Here is a 20,978-nt window from a genome sequence, read left to right on the forward strand (position 1 = left end):
CCCTAAGTATGCAAGGTCAGGGGGCCCTCGGCTCGGCGGGGCCCTGGGCGGTTGCACCGCTCGCCCTGCCCCAGGGCGGGCGTGTGCACCGACATCAGGTGGCCGACGAGCCGCTCGTCGCCGAGCCTGACGGCGTCGTGCAGCGCCGTCTCACGACTGCCTCTCCAGCACTTCGACCACCCTGCCTCGCGCGCCGGCGAGCTGCCGCTGCTCCTCCCTGGCCATCTCGAGGAGACACCGGACCATCGCCGCGTTGCCCGCCCTGGCGGCGCAGTGCATCGACGTGTCCCCCCTCGCGTTGGGGCGGTCCAGGAGGTGCCCGGCGCTGCGGTAGATCGTGCGCGCGCAGCGCAGGAACGCTTCGCCGTCGCCCGAGGCCGCCACCACGTGCAGCGCGGAGTCTCCCCGCGGTGTCGTCGGCCCGTCCAGGAGGAGGACCGGCGGCTGCGCCGCCGTCGCGGGCCGAGCACGCTCGGGTGCAGACGCGACGTCGATGGCAACTTGGTTTGCTGTCGCGGCAGCGGCGGCGGCGGCGCCGGTGCCCAGAAGTAGAGCCTCCAGCTGCGCGCAGTCGCCGCACCGTGCCGCTCTGAGCAACCTGGGATCCATCGACCATCGTGCGTTCGATCAATACGTTGAGATCGTTCGATGGGAGAGAAGATATGGAATTAAGCAGGTCAATGCTCGAGAGAGCGTCGATATATCTTATTGTCACAATGTCACCACGCATATGAGAAGCTGTGTTTCTCCTCTGCTTAATTTTCCTATAATTATAACCAGATGAGTAGACCAGAACAGGACACATTGCATTCCGTCGGTACTGTATAAAGTCTAAACCCGTTGATGTTTTGCTACTATTTTGAATTAGGGTCCGGTAATTTTGTGAGATTTACTCACTATTAAAATCCTTCATACAAGCTCAGTGCACATGTGACACGTGTTAAGTACGGAAGTTCCGATATAATTAAACCTTGAAAACGAAATAATACACGGATAAACCAACATCAGCACACCAAATGAAAGGTGTTCACCCCATCATCGATCATATCAACTTTCTGTGGATATATCTTAGTATCTTTGGCGATAGCCTCCAGACAAAAAACAGCACGCATAGCGGAGTCCACAAGGGGGCACCGAAGATGACGAGGTAGACGAGGTTGGACTTCACCAGGTCGAAGGCGATCGGGACCCCAATCTTCGCGAGCACCGCGACCCCCATCCTCCTCTGCAACACGCGGGCGCAGACGATCATCCGCACCACCTCCCTGTTCCTGAAGAGCAGCGTGCCGGCGGTGAACACGCAGACGCCGATCGCGGTGGCGCGGGAGGCCGGGGCCAGGACCAGGTAGACACCGAGGGCGAAGGCCACCAGCAGGCTCCTCGTCGACTTGCGCATCCACGACAGGGAATGCTTGAAGTAGATGTGCCGGATGGTCCAATCCACCGCCGCCGCGCCGGCGTAGATCAGGCTGAAGGTGGCGAGCATGGAGCAGGTGAACGCCACCGCGACGGCGTACATGAACGCGTCGAAGGCGTACCGCCCGGCCAGAGCTGGAGTTCCGGGGGCGAGGCTGCCATTCCCGTCGCCGGCTGCGTAGCCGCCGGGCGGGGAGAAAGCCGCCGCGAAGGCGACGGTCGCGACGAGGACGGAGCCGATGCCCAGGATCTGCGCCGACTCCGTCATCTTCTTGGACTCGGTGCTCTCGTCAAGCTTGGGCACGTACTGCTGCTGGAAGTGATCGCGCCGGATGTTGCCGCCGGAGGCTTTCGCTACCACCAGGGACCAGAGTATCCACGTTCGCGCATTCTGCGTGAACGAATATGCATGCATTAGTTGATTGATTATTATTCCCATTTGTTATGTTTATAAGCTAAAATTTAAATTTTTAAGTTTAAATTTAAAAGTTTTAGTTATAAATTATTTTTCATTTTCGAATATGCCGTATGAGGGTGTTAGACTTGTGAACAACAATTAGGAAAATAGCTCAAATTACCACTTTGCCCTTTAGTTAACTGCACTAGAAAAAGATAAACATGAGTAGATCTACGACAACTTTATTAACGTAAATTGGAAAATTAGTCAAAAATCTACCTAAAAGTTTCATTTTATGAGATAGTTGAATATACTTGAACTGAGTATTTTGTCCTGCTCACTAGGACGACACATAGGTTAAAACCATTTCGCATTATCCTGAGGGTAACATCTAGCTTAAAGAGAGAAGTGGTGAAAATGTGTCTATTATCTTAACTAAGGGACAAAGTTTGGATGAATGCAATAGTTTAAGGGTAAATAGGAGTTTTTTTACTTTTAAAATACGGTTAAATCTGATTCACCCGGCCCTTCAACTATCATATAAATTTGATTTACCCTTCTCAACTCCAATACTGAACTTTATAACTTTTCATCACTTCCCTAAGGACGGTACATCAGTACATGATGGTTTCAATCCCATGTGTGTCGCACGCGTGTCAAACCAGTCAGCAATGTGCTATAAAGGTTCAAAAAAAAAATTCGATTGGCCCATATGTCAGTCTCTTACTCTACTGTATATCTCGCTCCCGTCTCTCTTGGTCTCTCCCATCTTGTTTCTCTCACGTCTCCCACCTCACTTTCGTATGATGACTGGAGGTGCATCGCGCAGCGACTCAAAGGCCCATGGTAGTGGCAGCCAAGGCGCTTAGCATGAATCATCGACAGTGGCAGTGGCCTCGAAGCTCAATAACACAAATATAATGGAGCTCGGTTAGTTGTAGGGCCAAATGATATCCCAATGCTTTTTTTTATCACCCTTGGGATACTTTCTTAAGTATAATAAACGTACAAAAGAAAAACTAAGAGAAATAACCCCCAATAAAGTATGAATCAATTTAAATTGACTTCATTAGGTAGAATTTGAGGAGGAAATGGTGTATAGGCAAAACACTGCCAATCTGCCATCTTCCTGTGCTGGATGTGGATGCGGAATCCGGACCTCCCACCGAAGACGAAGATCACTACCTTCTTCCCACTGGTGGTAGGAAAGGCGATATTGGGCAGAACGCCGCCGCCTCACTCTCACCCTCCTGACCTCCTCCCTCTTCTCTCCCCGTGGACCGCCATCTGCTCTTGTCTCCAAATCTCGTAGAGCTTCCCTGATCATCGGCTTGTTGCCCTCTTGGCACTCGCTCGTCGGACACTTGGGTGTCCACCGGTCGCCCACTCCCTGGAGTCCACCCCCACCCCAGGGTTGCCATTCGTGGTCACCGTTGGTGTGGCACGCCGTGCTACCTTGCCAGTCCACTTGTCTCGTCCCTGCCCCCTGCATCAGGCCTCTGGCCTCTAGCTTCCTACCTCACATTCTCAGTTAGGTCCATAATATCCAACTCCAATCCAAGGTGACACAAATCTAAAAATCTCAAATCCTTATTCATTTTCTCAATATCTCAAAGTGAATGGATAAATTCCTTATTGTTACTGCTCAAATGATTTATGAATGGTCAGATTCTTATTTGAACCAGTTATCTGTATAATATTTGTACATTTTAAAGTTGCTTGTTAAATTAGTTAATTATCGATGTTGTAAGATGTTTTCTATATTTTTATCGTATTTTAATTGAATTTGTACTCATATATATATATATATATATATATATATATATATATATATATATATATATATATATATATATATCATTGCGGTGCTAAAAAGTATGTGTGTGTTATGTTGACTTGAGACGTTAGAGTTTGGACTACCCGATAAAAAATTCCTAGCTACGCCATTGCTAGAGTGATTATGGTTTGTTAGTTGTTTATATTCAATTTGTGTATTTCTCTGCCATGTAGTGTGCATAGTAGAAATTTTGGACTAAAAGTGTAAAACTATAGCTTAGATATATAGTACTGGGTATGATAAATTCACATGTCATATGGCATGTTACAAACTTTCAGTACATAACTAAATGATGAAAATAACACTAGTTAAGTATGAAATAACATGCTATAAATACCCATGAAAATCAACTGGTCCCCCTAGTTCTATAACTCTTGGTATTTTGTATAATTATGTAGGAAAACATTTTAAACTTGGACTATTAATAATAGCATTTAAAATATTTAGTTTGAAAATAGTATGACAACATGTATAGACAAATCATAAAGAGCATACTATAATAAAAAATTAAACATTTGTTTAACTTTTGCTTATATTGTAATAGAAAATCATAATTAAAGATAGATTCAGAAGACTGTGCCGTTCTCTAAAAACAACAAGAATTACCGAAGTAGAAGGATTAGTTATATGCAGGGACGAACCTATAGTCATCCTCCCGGGGTCTAAGGACCTGGGTAAATTATCCGATTTTTACTAAATTATATCATATTAGTTAATGTATAATTACAAAAATTAAATAACTAGTATGTGTTGGATCCCTGGTAATTTCTGTTCTAGCTTTGCCACTGGTTATATGTGATTAAATTGTACTGGTCCCTACTACCGTCACATTAGAATTAGTAGCTATGTACCGTAAAAAGTGAACAAATTTACATGCTCCCTCTCTATCGCACGAAGAATATGTTTTTAGAAATTTGAGACAAATTGGCATCATGGATGGCACCAAATGTATGGTGCGTGAAGTATTATACCTCTAAGCCTTTTCTTTTCGATTAACGTGTACGTTAATTAGAAACCTGGGAGGGTGTGAAGTGAAAATGATTTACCGTTTTGTAGTGAAGCCCAGCAGGAATGGTGCTCCTACACAGGTCAGCCGGAGTGAGGCCGCCATTGTTGGGAAGATCCAAGAACACCCTGCTATTCCGTAGCAGGTAGCAGAACACATTTAGGACCCCGCTGACGACTGCCAGGTGCAGCGCGGTGTTGCCGTCGTCATCCTGCGCGTTGAGGATGGCCGCCGGCAGCTGGTCGCCGTCGGTGGCGAACTCCACGACCTCCTCCCTCCTCTGGTCGACGGCGACGTGGAGGAAGGTTCTCCCACGGGCGTCGCGAAGGCCGGCGCACTCCGGGCACTTGCGGAGGAGGAGGGCCACGAGCTTGAGGTTGCCCATGGACGCCGCGACGTGTATGGGGTACTCCCCGTTGCTGTCCGGCCGGCAGGGCAAGGATGGGTCGGCTTTCAGTAGAGCTTGGGTTGATGTCCGGCGGCCATGGCACGAGCACGGCCATCGCAAGCGGATCCACCGGAGGAGTGAACTGTTCTCGAGGTCGATCTCTGCTCCGTCCGCTGAGGCTGCGAAGTGGAGCGCCGTGCTGCCGGATGCGTCAGCTTCGCCGGTGAGCCCCTTGTTCCATTGCAGTATCTTTTCTGTCATTTCTTTCATTTACAAAGCAAGGTGGATAAACCAGGTGGTGAAAGGCGTATTTGCAAAATAAAAATTTTGTTTGTATGTTTTCAGTGAATTAAAAGCCAAGACTAGAAAATAAAGTTCAATAAAAAAAACTTAAAATCAACTTCAAATTTTAGATAAAAATTTAAATTTTGATTTATAAGTATAAATTAAAGCCAAAAGATGAGGGTGTTCGATTTTTCTCTATGCATCTATGGTTGTATTCTTTACTTGTTCACACGAATGTTCTTTATTTCATTAATGAAAATTATAGCTTGGAAATGAATATACTGTACTCTGTTCGGGTAAATTTTTACTATGGAACTAAAAAAACACGATTAGAAACCCATGGGAATGCATCTTTATTATTTAATAAAAGCAACTAAAGTAAATTCTACATTCTACAGCATATTTATAATATAATTAACAATCAAATTTGTCCTAAAATATAGCAATACATATATCATCATAACAAATCACAACCACCCCTATTTAATTTCTCCACCAGTTCATCATCTCAACCAACCGTAATCATCCACCACTTTACTTTATATACATTCTCAATGTCCATGTATAACTCCAAAGACAAATGTTGCCTTTGTTCCATAATGTAAGACTTTTCAATATTAGTTACATTTATATAAATGCTAATAAATACAGATATAAATGAAAGCAATATATACCGATCAATAAATGAATCTAAACATACCTAAAACGCCAGACTGACATATGATAACATGAAAAATACACATACAAAAACACATATAAAGATGCCCCATAAAATATGTGATGTTTTATAGAAGAAATAAGGGCACGTACAAAGGTGCTTATTACCCAACTCTCTCGATCGTCACGTAAGCAAATATGGTGATGTGGAGGAAAGAGAAGTAATGAGAGACAAAAGGTGTTGTCATGTATGACAACGACTTAGAGTAGATTTTTAGCATTTATTAAAGTAAACTTCCTTGCATGAGGGTAGATAAAAAGAAAACTTCCTTGCATGACGATAGATAAAAAGGGAAACTAGTGTAATAAAAAATGTTTTATTATATTAATTAAGAAACTATACCTGACTCTACATTTGTACGTATCATAAAATATGTTCTTATTGCTGACGTGGATCAGATGTCGATAATGGGCTCTACCTTTGAATATGCCCTAAGGGGCAGTCACATCTGACTATGATAGAATTACATAGAACTACTTAGACTAGACTAATACTCTATGAGAAGACACGAGATTATCTTCGAGTCCTTTAGGAATTTGGGGTTTAGGGAAATAAATATATAACTTTCTAGAGAATCTCCAAGAGAATGATTAAATAACTCATTATACTAAATTTTAGAAATTATATTGTAAAACTAACCTTTGATAGACTAGTCATATGACTTGACATGGTATTAGAATGACTAAACTTTCCTGCTCAATGGCCAAATCTAGCAAATCTCATTCCCACCAAGTTGGAAGGCTATCTATGTATCCCACAAGGATGGCCCATACTTTCTAAAAAATGAATATGGAGAGTCTATTGGATGATGGAGTTTCTACAATTTAGATAATGGTAACTAGTCGTTAGGTGTCACGTCCTGAGTTTTACCTAAGCCAAGAATTAATTAAATAATGTATTAAAAATAATTTGATAATTAAAGTTCAGGAGAAAAACCCGGTGTAAATTAATTTAATTTAATTGGAAGCTTTTCGGATGTTCTAAAATATCCCGAAAGCATTTAAAATTATTAACAGGATTTAAATTTGAATTGCAGTCAATAAAATTTGTTCAAATAAACTTAATAAAAATCAGCAAAATTGGAGGCGATTTCTTTTTTCCCCTCGTTCCTTTTTCCTTTCTTTTTTCCCTCTTTCTTTTTCCCTTTTTCCCTTTTCTTTCTCTCTTTTCTTTTTCCCCTCCCTGGCCGAACTCCACCTCCACCTCCCCCTGTCGTACTCCCTCCCTGCCCTCCTCCTTGTGCGATCACCCCAACTCCTCCTTCTAGCCGTGAGCCGATCTCCACCTCTCTCAAAACTAATCCCAATTAATTAGGACTCTAATTCTTATCACTTTTGAAACCTTATCTATTCCTTTTTAATAGGAGATGGATAACTAGATTTATCTATAGCTCTCCCTATAAATACCCCCCACAACCTGGCCTCTTTCCCTCGTCTCCCTCTCCTGTGCACCTCCATCCCTATTCGCAGCAGCGAAAGCCGATCTAATCTGTCACCAATCTTCAGGTTTCCATATATTTTATTCTTGCGAATCAATCTAAATTAATCTACCGTGTAATTGCTTAGATTTTCTAATCTTTTGGCTAGCATGAGATTGATCTACAGTATGAAATTCAATTTCGTACACGTAGATTGGTTTTATGTTAAAGTCATTTGGTTTTCGGTTTAGCGAGTCGTTAAATTTCGATTTAACGGGTCGTTAGATCCTGCCGTTGTTCCATTAACAGTTCACGGTTTCGCGTTTCGGATCTGATTCATCGTACGAATCTCTGATCGTGCACGATTTAGTTATGTTTTGCGAATATGCGTTCTGTTCTCAATTTCCCGAGCCGCGGCCCAACCCGCGCTCAAAGTCCACATCGCCTCCCTTGTCCACTCCTCTCTCCTTCCCTTCCACTGGGCCTACCGTCAGCCACTGGTCGCTCAGCTCGCCTCAGCCTCTCTCCCATCGACCCCTCCTCTCTCCCGCGCGTAGGCTGAGCCACGGCCCACAGCCACCACGCGCATGCCAAGTCCAGACCACCTCCCTTCTCATCTGGACACCGACAGGTGGGCCCACCTGTCGGGGTCGTCCCCGTCCTTTGCTCGCCGCTGCACCGAGCTGCGTCACGCCCTTGCCGGGGCTGCTGCCTCGTCGCGCACTGTGCTGCACCGCACGCGCGCAGCTTCCCCGCCACGCCGCGCCACCGGCCCCTCCACGTCGCACCGTCGGCCGCACCCCTTGCCGCCTCACCTTGCCTCTGCTTGCGCCGCTCTCCGCCCACGCTCATGTCGCGACGCCGTGCCTGTCGCCGTCGCTCCGGTTGCGCCGTCGTCATGCGCCACTGCTCCGGTTGCGCCATCGTCGTGCGCCGCCGCTCCAGTCGCGTCCGCCGCTCCGGTCGCGTCCGCCGCTCGGCCGCCAAGCTGCGTCGCCGCTTGGCCGACGCCACCACCTCACTCCTCCCTCGTGTTCCCGCTGCTCGCCGTCACCACCGCCCCGCTCTCGGGCCGGCGTCACCTCGCTGTGCCGACCGCGTAGCCACTCGTCGCTGCTCGACCGCGCTGCGCCGCGCCATGCCGCTCGCACTACTGGTCGCCGCCTGGCGCCCGCGCACCCATCCCGTCGCGCCGCACCTCGCCGTGTTGCCGCGTCGCAGCGCCGTCCTGCCGCTTAGCGCTGCCACGCCGTCCTGCCGCTTAGCGCTGCCACGTCTCCGCTCTCTATCGTGCCATGGCCGCGCGTGCCTCCCCGCCGACAGCTGCTGCCTCGCGCCGCCTTGCCAAGCCGCTGCGCCTCGCTTCGCCCGCGCCCATGTGCACGCCGTGTTCCCCTGCCGCGCCCTCCGGATTCATATGTTTCGACATTGTTACTGTAAATTAGTCGTCGTGTTACTGTATTTTTGTCGTCGTGTTACTACAAATTTCTGTGAGACGAGATGTGAGCTTAGATAGATATGAGGGGAAGCCCATAAAAGGGTTGACCCACGGGATTAACTCTTTAACCAACCTTTAAACAAGGTGGGGGTGGTTTTTGGGCCTAGGGAGGATGGTGGGAGGTAAGATGGGCCTTGGGAGGCCTTGGAAGGAAGGGGTGTAGAATAGTTTATATTAAGGAGGTGCACATATTAGTCTTGTCATATATATATATATATATATATATATATATATATATATATATATATATTGTCACGTGCTGATCAACATCAATATATCGGGTGAGTTAAGCTATATACCGTACGAGTTAAGATTGACAAATAACAAAATAAATTCCGATAATAAATTAATAGGACATTTGATAAAAATATATAGTTCCTCCCTTTTTAACATATGAAATCATTGGTTCTTTGGCATACATTTGGTCATTCATATGATTAAAAAGTTCTATGCAAACATACATTTGCCATGGCCGCGCGTGCCTCCCTGCCGCCAGCCGCTGCGCCTCGCTTCGCTCGCGCCCGTGTGCACGCCGTGTTCCCCTACGCGCCCTCCGGATTTCCCACGCCGAAGCCGCCGCTGACTCCAACTCCGCTGCCCGTGTGCATGACGCGGTCTCTAACCGCCGTCGACCGCCGCCGCCCTATCCGCGCGCTCGCAACGACCGCACCATCGATAACCACCTCCCCGCCCTATGCGTCGGCCACCACCTTTAGATCCCCTCCTCCCGGCCGCCGCCGCCCCGTTCGATCTCCCTCACGCCTGCCTCTCATTGCCGCTCCGTGTCGTCGCCCGTCGACGGTCTTCACCGCCGGACGTCGATCACCGCACGTGCCTCGCCATCTCCTCTGCCGCCGTCTTCCTTCTTCCGGCCGTCGCCATCGTCCCCCTCTTCTCTCCTCTCCGTCGTTTTTCCCGCCGCTCGGCCACCGTTCCGCCGAGGCCACCGCATCTTTCTCCCCGGCTGTCGTCGCCGCCTCCCTTCCCCTCTCTCTTTCCTCCTCGGCTCATGCTCACGCCGCTACGCTCGCGCCGCTGCCGCCGCCGCTCTTCCCCGCGGTCGCCTCGCCGTCGTCGGCCATGCGCCTCCTCTCTTCTATGGCCACCGCCTAGCTGTGCCGCTGCTTAGCGCCGCCTCCGTCGTCCGCCGCCGAACACTGCTCCGCCACCACGCCGGTCGCCGGTCGTCGCCACCACGCCGCTGCCCGGCCAAGCACCATCGCCGCCTGTTCCCCTCTGTTCGCCTGGGCGACCCCCTCCCTCCTCTGCTTTCTTTCAATGATCGGTGGGGCCCACCCGCCGGTCACCACCTCTCTATGGGTTATGGGCCCCACCTGTCTGTCCCTTGCTTCACCTACATGTGGGCCCCGCCCGACAATCCCCTCTCTCTCTCCCTTTCTCTCGCTGACCCGTGGGGCCAGGCGGTCAGCCTCCCTTCCTCTCTCTCACCCGAGCAGTGGACCCCACGTGTCATACTCTTACCCCCCCTCCTCACTGCCTTGTGGGCCCGGATGTCAGCATTCCCTCTCTCTCCTTGCTGCCGTCATCCCTCCAATTAATTGCGCAGTAAATCAAATAAGGTTTTTTGTTTAGTTTAAAAACACAGTTTATGTTCTAAAATTCACAGCTAATTCATCTAGTCTCCGTTTAGGTCCATTCAAGTTTCATTAAATCAAGAAAAATGCCAAGAATCTATTAAAAATAGTTTCTTTCTCTGTTTCAGTAGTTTTATAGTCTGCTTTTCTTGTTTTTGCTTTGTTTGTCGTAGGTTTTGACCCCGTCGCAGCGCCGTTCGTTCTCGAAGTCGTCGCCGAAGTTCCTCGTGGGTCTAAGCAAGGCAAGTGGCAGTCTTCTTTGATCATATTGACCCGATGTTTATAAAATTCCTCGCTTTACATTCAGACATGCATTGCTTTATGCAAATCTATTTACTTTATTTATCTATTAGGCAATTATCTTTATATCCGTTGATTCCCACTCATTGTTATTGTAATCCCAGGGTTAATTTGACTAGAATTAGGATTAGGCAATGCTTAGCCATGCTTAGTTCAACTAGCTCACAATTATTATTTAATTATTGATTAGACTTTGATAGACCTTTAATGGTTTTGATCATGATTAATCTCCCGATGTGGATTAATAACAACTAAAATATTGCTTATGGTGGGCTGTGGGTGCATGGTTTTGAGAGTCGTGCCCATGGCAATTAAGGACCGGTTCTCGGAAAACCGTGAAAGTCTTACATGTACTAACCACAAGCCAGAATGGGCAACGATGAGACTCGTAATCTAGCTTGTCCCTATTCGATGTACCAAGGCAAGGGTGAGCGTGATGGAGTATGGACGGACAATCATGGTGTAACGAAAGCCTCTGCTGCTTCCGGATTCACCAAGGCACAAGAGGGGACTGCCTGCCTTGGTCTAAAGGAGGGGGTGAAACCTGAAGTGCCGTGTGATTATCTAGGAAGGGTTAGGTGAAGGGTCTTATCATAGTTTCCGTACTGAGGTATCGTAGTGATACGTTGGGGGCATGGTAACATGCTTGGGAGCCATGTCTTGTGGGTAAAGTTGTACACCTCTGCAGAGTAAAACTATTCGAATAGCCATGCCCGCGGTTATTGGGCGAACTGACAGATTCACTGGGATTAGTTCAACCATTAATAATCTGATCAATCTTGGAACTGGTTTGACCCTGCGCAACGTGGTGTAACGTTGGCAGTGGTTTGGGTCTGTCGCAACGTGGTTTAACGTTGGACAGAGGGTTGACCCTGTTGCAGTGTGGTGTAACGCTAGACAGTGATTTGGGCCTGTTGCAACGTGGTGTAACGTTGGACAGCGAATGATTATTTTAAATGTTTGCTTTACTTTTATTTCAGTCTATTTTATCTACTGTTTTGCTAAATTACCGCAGCTTTGAGCAATTTAACCTTAGCCTATTCCTTGATACCCTATTGCATTCATTATTCTCCTCTCTTGGGTGTTACTTGTTGAGTACGGTGGTTTGTACTCAGCCTTGCTTAATTTTTCCCCCACCAGAGCAAGTGCCAGAGTTTCAGTCAGAAGTCAGAAGGTTGTTCCCAAGGTTAGAAGTGAGGTTCAGTCCGCCGTCGAGAATGCCTGTGGTGTGGAGCTGTCTTTGTCAGCTGAAGCTGAAGATTAGATGGTATAGTCTTGTTTTTCTTTTCCGCTGCATTTCGATAGATAACTGTTTTTATTTGTTTTTAAGTCATGGAGCTGTGTATTAATTTGTCATAGTGTGTATTCGGGCTGATTCCTGGACCGAGATTAATGCATGCTATTGTTCAGAAATTTGGTGTAAATTTCTGGGTGTGACATTAGGATTTGAAGAATTATTTTTTGAAAGACGAGCAAAAGAGGATTTGGAGAATAAGGATAAAGATTCTATTCAAATGTGCATATATTTGGAGATAAATCTTTTCATATGAATGACTAAATTGAGATAAGAGCCTAATTTTAACCATATTGTTAGAGATACTCTTAGCAGACGGGCAAACATTGGATCCAAAACAACTAACACCGGATCCACAATCGAGCCATCCAAGTTAAAAAGATCCGGAAACCAAACAACCAGTCACCTTTCGCCAGGATCCCTTAGTTATGTTGGTCAATACGTTTTTGCATACCGTTGCACATCAACTCCTATATATTCTCTCTAGTCTTTTTTTATTTGATTCTATGGATTTTTATATTTACATTTGACAATGTCTTATTTAAACTTCTTATATAAATATACAAAATTATAAGTTATATTTAAAGATTCATTAATAATAAATTAAATCATAGTAAAAATAATTATATATTATATATTTTTAATAAAACAAATGGTCAATAAATTGAAAAGTCAACGGTGTGAAATAAAAAAACGGATGGAGGTATATAATAGCCAATATGATATGGGATTATTATGCTGAGGAGTGCCAAACCCGTGTAAAGGGTCTGTTTAGTTCCAAAAACTTTTTTCCTAAAAACGTCACATCGAATCTTTAGACATCTAAATGGAGCACTAAATATAGATGAAAAAACTAATTGCATAGTTAGGGAAAATTGTGTGATGAATCTTTTGAGCCTAGTCAATCCATGATTTGTCATAAGTGCTATAGTAACTCACATGTGCTAATGGTGGATTAATTAGGCTCAAAAGATTCGTCTCGTGGTTTTCAGGCGAGCTATGAAATTCATTTTTTTCATTCGTGTCCAAAAACCTTTTCTGACATTTGGTCAAACGTCCGATGTGACACGCAAATTTTTTTTTTACATATATATATAGCAAAACTAATACGTGCACCCCACTAAAATAAGCTATTCTATGCCCCCTCTCCTCATAAGGCCCAAACCCACCTCCCACCCCCTTCCAAGGGCCCATGACCCCTCAACTAGCCTGGTCAAAGCCTTCCCCCGCCGGTTAAACCGCTCCTTTGACCTTTCTCCACATCCCACCTTTGTCAACTCCTGTCTATCTAAGAAGTACAGTAACACGAAGGTAAAAATACAGTAACACGCCTGTAACAACGTTAAAATATAGTCATGATGGATCTAGTTTTTTAAATCACATTTTTTAACCAATGTGGTAAAAACGGTTTTAAAAAATAATATAAAACACATGAGATATTGTTCTATAAAGATTGGGAATACAATACTTTTAGCTCTCTCACATGCATTAGTTGTATCGTAGCAACGATATACAGTCACGATGTTACTGTATTTCTATCGTGATGTTACTGTATTTCTATCATGATGTTACTGTAACTGTGCAACACACATGTCACTGCACGTATATCGCGACGTTCCTATACATCTATCATGACGTTACTGCAATTGTGCAGTAACAATACATATATTTTATACCAATATAACGCTATTACTGTATAGGAGACGCATCATTACTGCACATATATAGATATTTGTTAAGATTTTCAACATTAAACAACTTTATCCCTCACCTCATATATTATTTTTTAAGAACTTTTGTACCATATTATTTGAAAAAATTGTTCTAAAAAAGTAGATCCCTCATGGATATGTTTCGACATTATTACTGCAAATTAGTCGTCGTGTTACTGTATTTTTGTCGTCGTGTTACTACACAATTTCTGTGAGACGAGATGTGAGCTTAGATATATATGAGGAGAAGTCCATAAAAGAGTTGACCCACGGGATTAACTCTTTGACCAACTCTTAAACAAGGTGGGGGTGGTTTTTGGGCCTGGGGAGGATGGTGGGAGGTAAGATGGGTCTTGGGAGGCTTTTGAAGGAAGGGGCGTGGAATAGCTTATATTAAGGAGGTGCACATATTAGTCTTGTCATATATATATATATATATATATATATATATATATATATATATATATATATATATATATATATATATGTCAGAGGCTAAGTCACCAAAACCAGGTATATATTGTCACGTGCTGATCAACATCAATATATCAGGTGAGTGAGTTAAGCTATATACCGTACGAGTTAAGATTGACAAATAACAAAATAAATTCCGATAATAAATTAATAGGACATTTGATAAAAATATATAGTTCCTCCTTTTTAACATATGAAATCATTGGTTCTTTGGCGTACATTTGGTCATTCATATGATTAAAAAGTTCTATGCAAACATACAAATTATAACTTGTCATTCATATGATTAAAAAGTTCTATGCAAACATACAAATTATAAATTATACTTAAAATGCACTTAATAACAAATAAAATCATAATAAGACGAATTATTAAAAGTGAAGGGAGTATATGTTCGCGCACGTACCTACACCTCGTAGGACAGCAACGTGCAGGGCAGTTTGTCCCGCAGGTCCAGCATAGGAGAGTTCCTCGTCCCCTTGCTGATGCAGGAGCTCCGCGATGGAGTCGTGGCCCAGCGAGACCGCCAGGTACAGCGGCGACATCCCGTCGCCGCCGGGAAGACGAGCGAGCCGCTGATGCAGCGACATCAGGTGCTTGACGAGGTGCTCGTCGCCGACCCTGACGGCGTCGTGCAGGGCCGTCTCCCCACGACTGTTCCGCCTCTCCAGCACCTCCACCACCCTGCCTCTCGCCCGGGCGCGCTCCTCCTCGCCGGCCATGTCGAGGATGCACCTGACCATCTCCGAGTTCCCGGCCCTGGCGGCGCTGTGCAGCGGCGTGTCGCCCTTCGCGTTGGGCCGATCCAGGAGGCGGCCGCAGGTGCGGTAGATCGTGCGCGCGCAGCTCAGGAAGTCTTCGCTGTCACCGGAGGCTGCCACCACGTGCAGCGCGGAGTCTCCCTGCGGTGTCGTCATCGCCACGTCCAGGAGCAGCGGCGCTGCGGAGGGCGGCGGCGGCTCTTGTCTCGGTGCAGGGGGCGGCGGTCCGGCGGCGGTGCCATCCACGAGGTTGACGGCGACTTGGTTCGGCGCCGGGGCGGCGCCCAGAACAGCCTCCAGCCACAAGCGGTGACCACCGCGCGCGGCTCTGAGCAGCCTTGGATCCATCGTCGTCACCGCCGCGATAGGGACTGGACAAATTTTCGAGCTCGCTCTCTCTCTCTCTCTCTCTCTCTCTCTATATATATATATATATATATATATATATAGATAATTAATAATATGACTAACGACGGACACAGGATGCAAAGGTTAAGGACGGGTTACCTTCTTCTTTCTTCGGCCTCTCTTATCTTTTTCCTCTCCCTCTTCTTCTCTTTTCCCTCTTTCCTATTTTTTACGGAGGATCTAGCGAGCGGGGGCTCGAGCCACCCCTAAATATGACGAGCTTTCTTTTAAAAAATAAAAGAGTTTGATATGGGAAGCTGTGCAAGACTGAACCCATGCACAACTGGAAAGTTAGACTTAGAGCAAGTCAAACTACTGGCTCCAATTTATATATAGCCAATCTAATAGTCCATGCATACAATAGTTAGCTACAAAACATCAATATATAGCCCCACATGTCATACACATATTTTGTCCTGAAGCCCGTATACAGCTGGCTACAAATTAGTAGCATACCTCTTATCTCTTTTCTCTTATCTCTTTAAAATATGATTATAGCTGGTTTATAAACTGTTATTGTTTACCGCTCTTACCTCGCATAATTTAGTTAATTCGACGTTTTGACCTCCATTTATTATTAGTTTTCAAAGGGGCAATGGGGGGAGCTTCTACACTGCACGTACGTACCATTTGTACGGTGGCAGCAAGGCGGCTGACAAATAATCTAATTAAGGCTTTGATTAGTTTCGGAAAACTTTTCCGAAAACATAATATCAAATCTCTAAACACTTAAATATAAAGCATTAAATATAGATAAAAATAAAACTAATTATATAGTTACAGAGGAAATCGTGAGACGAATCTTCACTCTTTTACTAAAATTTTTTTTTCAACTAAACAAGCCTAAACCCGGTATGGTATGTTGCCAGATTACTTAGAATCAACATGTCACAGCTGCTTAGTCAGAAACATTAAACAAAACATACTGATCGTGGGGTGGCGTGCAAAAACCATGGACGGATCGACGTACGAACCCGCGCATCATGCACCATGTCTTGCATCCCGTGTGCCGTATCGTGCGACTGCGACCTGGAATAATATTTAGTGTTCTGCTTACCGGTCTCGTCCTCTTGAGCTTATAAAATGATTTATCTGAATGATTACTTTTGTTTTTTAAGTTAACATCATTGATTTTGAATCGATCGTCCCTCTTATTTAAAATTTTAATGCGAATATGTTAAATTGTAAGTTATGTTTAAATAACTTTACTAATAAATCAAATCATAAAATATAATTAATTATGTATTTTAAACAAGACGAGTGGTTAAAAATAAAGCTAAAAGCTAATGATATGAAATAAAAAAACAGAGGGATTATCGTTATAAAGGGGTGACATGAGAGGAATTTGGACAATTATTCCCAACTCACATACCAGATTATTTTGATGTGACGGTGTCTCAGATCAGTTTGAGATAAAATGTTTGGTGTAATCTGATGAAAGAAAAATAGAGGATATACTCTGTTTTTTTATGGCATTCATTTTTTGATTTACGTTTGACCCTTCGTTTTATTCAAAAATTTTATCCAAATATATAAAATTATAAATTATACTTAAAGTTACTTTAATAATAAATCAAATCATAATAAAATAGTCAATAATTATATAATTTTTTAAATAAGACGAAGGATTAAATGTAGATAAAAAAAGTTAACAGCGTAAAAAAGAGTACATGCTATTTCACTAGCTCATTGCTAGATGTCATAGATGTACGGTTGGAAACAAATATATATAATCTCCTGCATGACCCAAAATTTCTGACTTCAACTGTTTCTACACCCATGCCTTTCTGACTAGAGATGTTTCAGCAAAATTTGGACTTAATTTGGAAGTGAGCGAAATGAATTAAATCTAGCTGCTTTCATTCGGGTTCTATCACCACCACGGAGCTAGCTGAAGCTGCAGGACATCACATGATCACTTGATCAGGAGGTGGACGCCGACGACGGTGCATGAGGTTCTCAACGCAATATCCTACGGTCTAAATTTCGACTATTTTTACTAAAAAATGTCGGCACATATTTAACTATTCCATGTTTGGACAGTTAATTTAAAAGTTACTCCGTACAACCCAATCTGCAAGCAGATTACCCGCGGTCTGTGGGCTGTAAATTTTCCATCTCCTCAACTTCCCAAAATTTGATTCATAGTGCTAAAATAAAATTTAGCATCACCAAATTAAATTAAATGTATTTCCAATAGCAACACGCGAAAACATTCCAAATCACCTGCAAACGTACGGACTCTTTCCATCCTCAAGTTCCCCAAACTTGATTCATAGTATGTTAAAATAAAATTTAGCATTACCAAACCAAATATAGCCATATTTCCAATGGCAACATAGGAAAACATTCACCTAGGCCCTAGGCGAGCGAGTCCTGTTCGGTAATGTTCCCTTTGAGGGCTACTTTAGTTCCTAGCTTTTAAATGAAAGATTATTTGTACCCATATTTTTATTTATGTTTATGTTTATAAGTAAAAATTTATTTTTTTAAATTTAGAGTTGATTTTCATGTTTTTCACAAAAAATATATTTTTTAGCTTTCACTTTTAATCACTAAGAATACATACGTAAAAACTCTATTCACAAATTATTTCTCATTTGCAAATATATCGTTTGGTTTTTTATGAAAAATGCAAACAATCACCCCTCTAATTTTTGTGATAGTTATTTGATGGTTTAAGCAATGGAATTAGCTACTACAATATTAAAAATCTATTTTAGAAGGTAAGATGATGAACTTATATACAAAATATTTTTGCAAAAATGTATAAAGCAGAGAAAAAAATCTAAGAAAAATACAAGGTAAAAACCACAGGAAAATAGTAGCGTAGTAGTATTTAAAGTAGGCAAAAACCTACATGTCTGGAGCCTGCAAGCCACGACACAGCACGTTTCTGAGTTCTGACACAACTCTGGGCAGTTTCGTCAGCGAGGCGCCGCTGCCGCGGCATGCCGGCGAGGCGGCGACATTGACTATTGACGATCCGGCGGTGGCGGCGGCGGATGAAATATATGATCATTTTTGAAAATTTCAGAAAAAATTACCATTATCAAACCCTACTGCCAGAACTAAAATTCCCGATTTTGTTCCAAAATTGCAGATGCTGGTGACCACGTGGTTGTTCTCACACCCGGAGTGTTATCCTAAGTCTAAATTCGTAAAAGAAACACGTAAATAATAATTGGCTTAATTAACTCAGCAAACATCCCTCTAAAGAATTAATTTAATTAAATCGAAGTTCCAAATCAATTAACAGGATTTAAACTTAAAATTACAGAGTACAAAATTTTGGCCAAAAATTAACTTAAAATTCGATAAAGTGGGGCTTTCCTTTTTCCCTCATTTTTCTTTCTTTTTCCCTTCCTCCTCAAATTGGGCCGAAGTTCAATTTTTCTCCCCCTTGCTCTTTTTCTTCCTTTCTTTCCTTCCCCTCCCTTCTTTCCTCCCGGGTCGGCTCAGCCAACCCGGCCCATCTTCCCCCGCTTGGCCGGCCCAGCCGACCGGCCTCCCCCTCTCCTCTCCGCGCCCTCCTCCCTCCCGCGTGGGTCGGCCGTCCGCCCCGGCCCAGCGCGCCGCCACCCGCGCGCCCTCTCTCCACCTGGGCCGCCGGCCCAGCTCGCTCGCCTCGCCCCGGCCCGGCTTCGCCCGCGCCGCGCAAGTCTGCGCCGCCTACCCACGCCGGAGCCGAGCCGGACTCCGCTGAACCGCCGCACCGCCACTGCAACCGCCGCCCGCAACCGCCGCCGCCGAGACCGTGTCGTGGCCGACTCGGTCTCCAACGGCCACCTCCGCCCTAGTCGCGCCACCTTCCCCTTTAAATCCCGCGCCGCGCCGCGCCGCCGCCACCTTTTTCTCCGCCGTGCGCCACCGCTTCTTCGCTGTCCTCGACCGATCTCACTACCGGATGCCTGTCACCACCGTCCTGCCGCGTCGCCACCTCCACCTCGTCCTCACGAACCTTCCGCCGGCCTTCGCCGCCGCCGGTGGGCACCCCAGCACCCTTGCCGCCCCTTCATCCTCTCCGCCGCCGCGCCCCGTCGTCTCACCGCCGCCGGCCGATCTCGCCACCGAACGCCGCAAGCCGCCAATCGTCCGTGTCTCCACCTCCGCCTTGATCCCGCCGACCTCGCCGCCGCTTCCGACTTCGCTAGTGAGTGTCTGTCACACCCGGAGTTTCCTCCCAAGCCTAAATCGTAAAAAGAAATCCGTAAATAACAATTGGCTTAATTAACTCAGGAAAAATCCCTCTAAAAGGAATTAATTCAATTAAATCGAGGCTCGCAAATCGACTAACTGGATTTAAATTCAAATTGCAGAAGTATAAAATTTGGCCAAACAAATTAATTTAAAACTCGGCAAAAGTGGGGTTTTCCTTTTTCCCTCCTTTTTCCTTTCTTTTTTCCCTTCCTTCTCGAATTGGGCCGAAGTCCAATTTTCCTCCCTCTCCCTTTTTCCTTTTCTTTTTCTTTTTCTTTTCCTTCCCGGGCCGGCCCAGCCGAGCCGGCCCACTCCTCCTCGGCCGGCCCAGCCGAGCCGGCCTCCCTCCGCCCGCCGCGCTGCTGCCTCTAGCCGCCGCCGCGCAACTTCGTCGTCGGACGCCGGTCGCCGCCGCTTTGTTGCGTCACCACCTCAGCGTCGCTGTCGCCGACCAGTCGCCGTCCTCGTCGTCGCCGGTGGACGTCCCCGCGCCGCGCATTCCTCCGTCGCGTCGTCGCCGTCGCGCCCAGTCGCCTCGCCGCCGCCGATCGATCTCCGCCGCCACCGCCGATCTCCCGCACCCACCCGCGTCGCCACCTCAGCCTCGGCCTCGCCGATCCGTCCGCACCCTCGCCGCCGCCGGTGAGCACCCGCATCTTCCTCCCCTCTCTCCCCCTCTCCGGCCGACCGCCGCCGAGTCGCGCGCCGTCGCCGGACGAGACCAAAGCTCGCCCCTCCCGCCGGCCGCCGTGGTCGTCGTCGCCTCCGCGTCGCCGACGTCTGGCCGCCGTCGCTTGCACCCGCGCGTGCCGCGTCGTCGCCGCTCGTCAGTCGCCGTCGCCGCTGTCCTTCCACCATCGCCGTGCGTCGCCGCCTCGGCCGTCATCGCTGCCGCGCCGTCGCCGTCGCGCCGCCGTCGCTGTGCGCCGTCGCCGCCGCGTCGCCCGCCGCTCCCGCCGGTCGCCGCCGTCCGCTCGAGCCGCGCTCTGCGCCCCTCCTCTCTATTCCCTCTCGCTGACGAGTGGGCCCCACTCGTCAGTCGGTCTCCGCGCCCGCCTCCTCTCTCTCCTCCCCGGGCCCGCGTGTCAGTCTCTCCCTCTCCCTCTCTCTCACCGACAGGTGGTCCCCACCTGTCAGCCGTCAGTTTCCTCTCTCCTCGCTGACGTCAGCAGCCCCATTAATTGCGCAATAATTGATTTAGGACTTTTTCTGTTTAGTTAAAAACCCAGAAAACTTCTAAAATTCATAAGTAATTCATCTAGTCTCCGTTTA

At 46.1% G+C, this 20,978-nt stretch overlaps 1 protein-coding gene across 1 annotated transcript; it reads right to left on the reverse strand.

Annotated features, from left to right (window-relative positions):
* Nucleotides 1–1,042: 1,042 nt before the first annotated feature.
* Nucleotides 1,043–15,446, reverse strand: LOC102716167 (ankyrin-1-like). The gene is made up of 3 exons (XM_040528783.1): nucleotides 14,744–15,446; nucleotides 4,697–5,307; nucleotides 1,043–1,807 (listed from the first exon to the last, which is right to left on the reverse strand). Exons 1-3 carry the CDS (start codon nucleotides 15,444–15,446, stop codon nucleotides 1,043–1,045), a joined length of 2,079 nt encoding a protein of 692 aa, XP_040384717.1.
* Nucleotides 15,447–20,978: the final 5,532 nt, after the last annotated feature.

This window comes from Oryza brachyantha, chromosome 11 (assembly GCF_000231095.2).
Source record: "Oryza brachyantha chromosome 11, ObraRS2, whole genome shotgun sequence".
In the NCBI taxonomy this organism is placed as follows: domain Eukaryota; kingdom Viridiplantae; phylum Streptophyta; class Magnoliopsida; order Poales; family Poaceae; genus Oryza; species Oryza brachyantha.

Excerpts from the sequence above, each read along its gene's own strand:
- LOC102716167 (XM_040528783.1), bottom strand. The coding sequence starts at position 15,446 with ATGGATCCAAGGCTGCTCAGAGCCGCGCGCGGTGGTCACCGCTTGTGG. Across the intron at positions 5,308-14,743 it reads TGCTGTCCTACGAGGTGTAG|AAATGACAGAAAAGATACTG; the intron begins GTACGTGCGCGA and ends TGTAAATGAAAG. Across the intron at positions 1,808-4,696 it reads CTGGGCTTCACTACAAAACG|AATGCGCGAACGTGGATACT; the intron begins GTAAATCATTTT and ends TCGTTCACGCAG.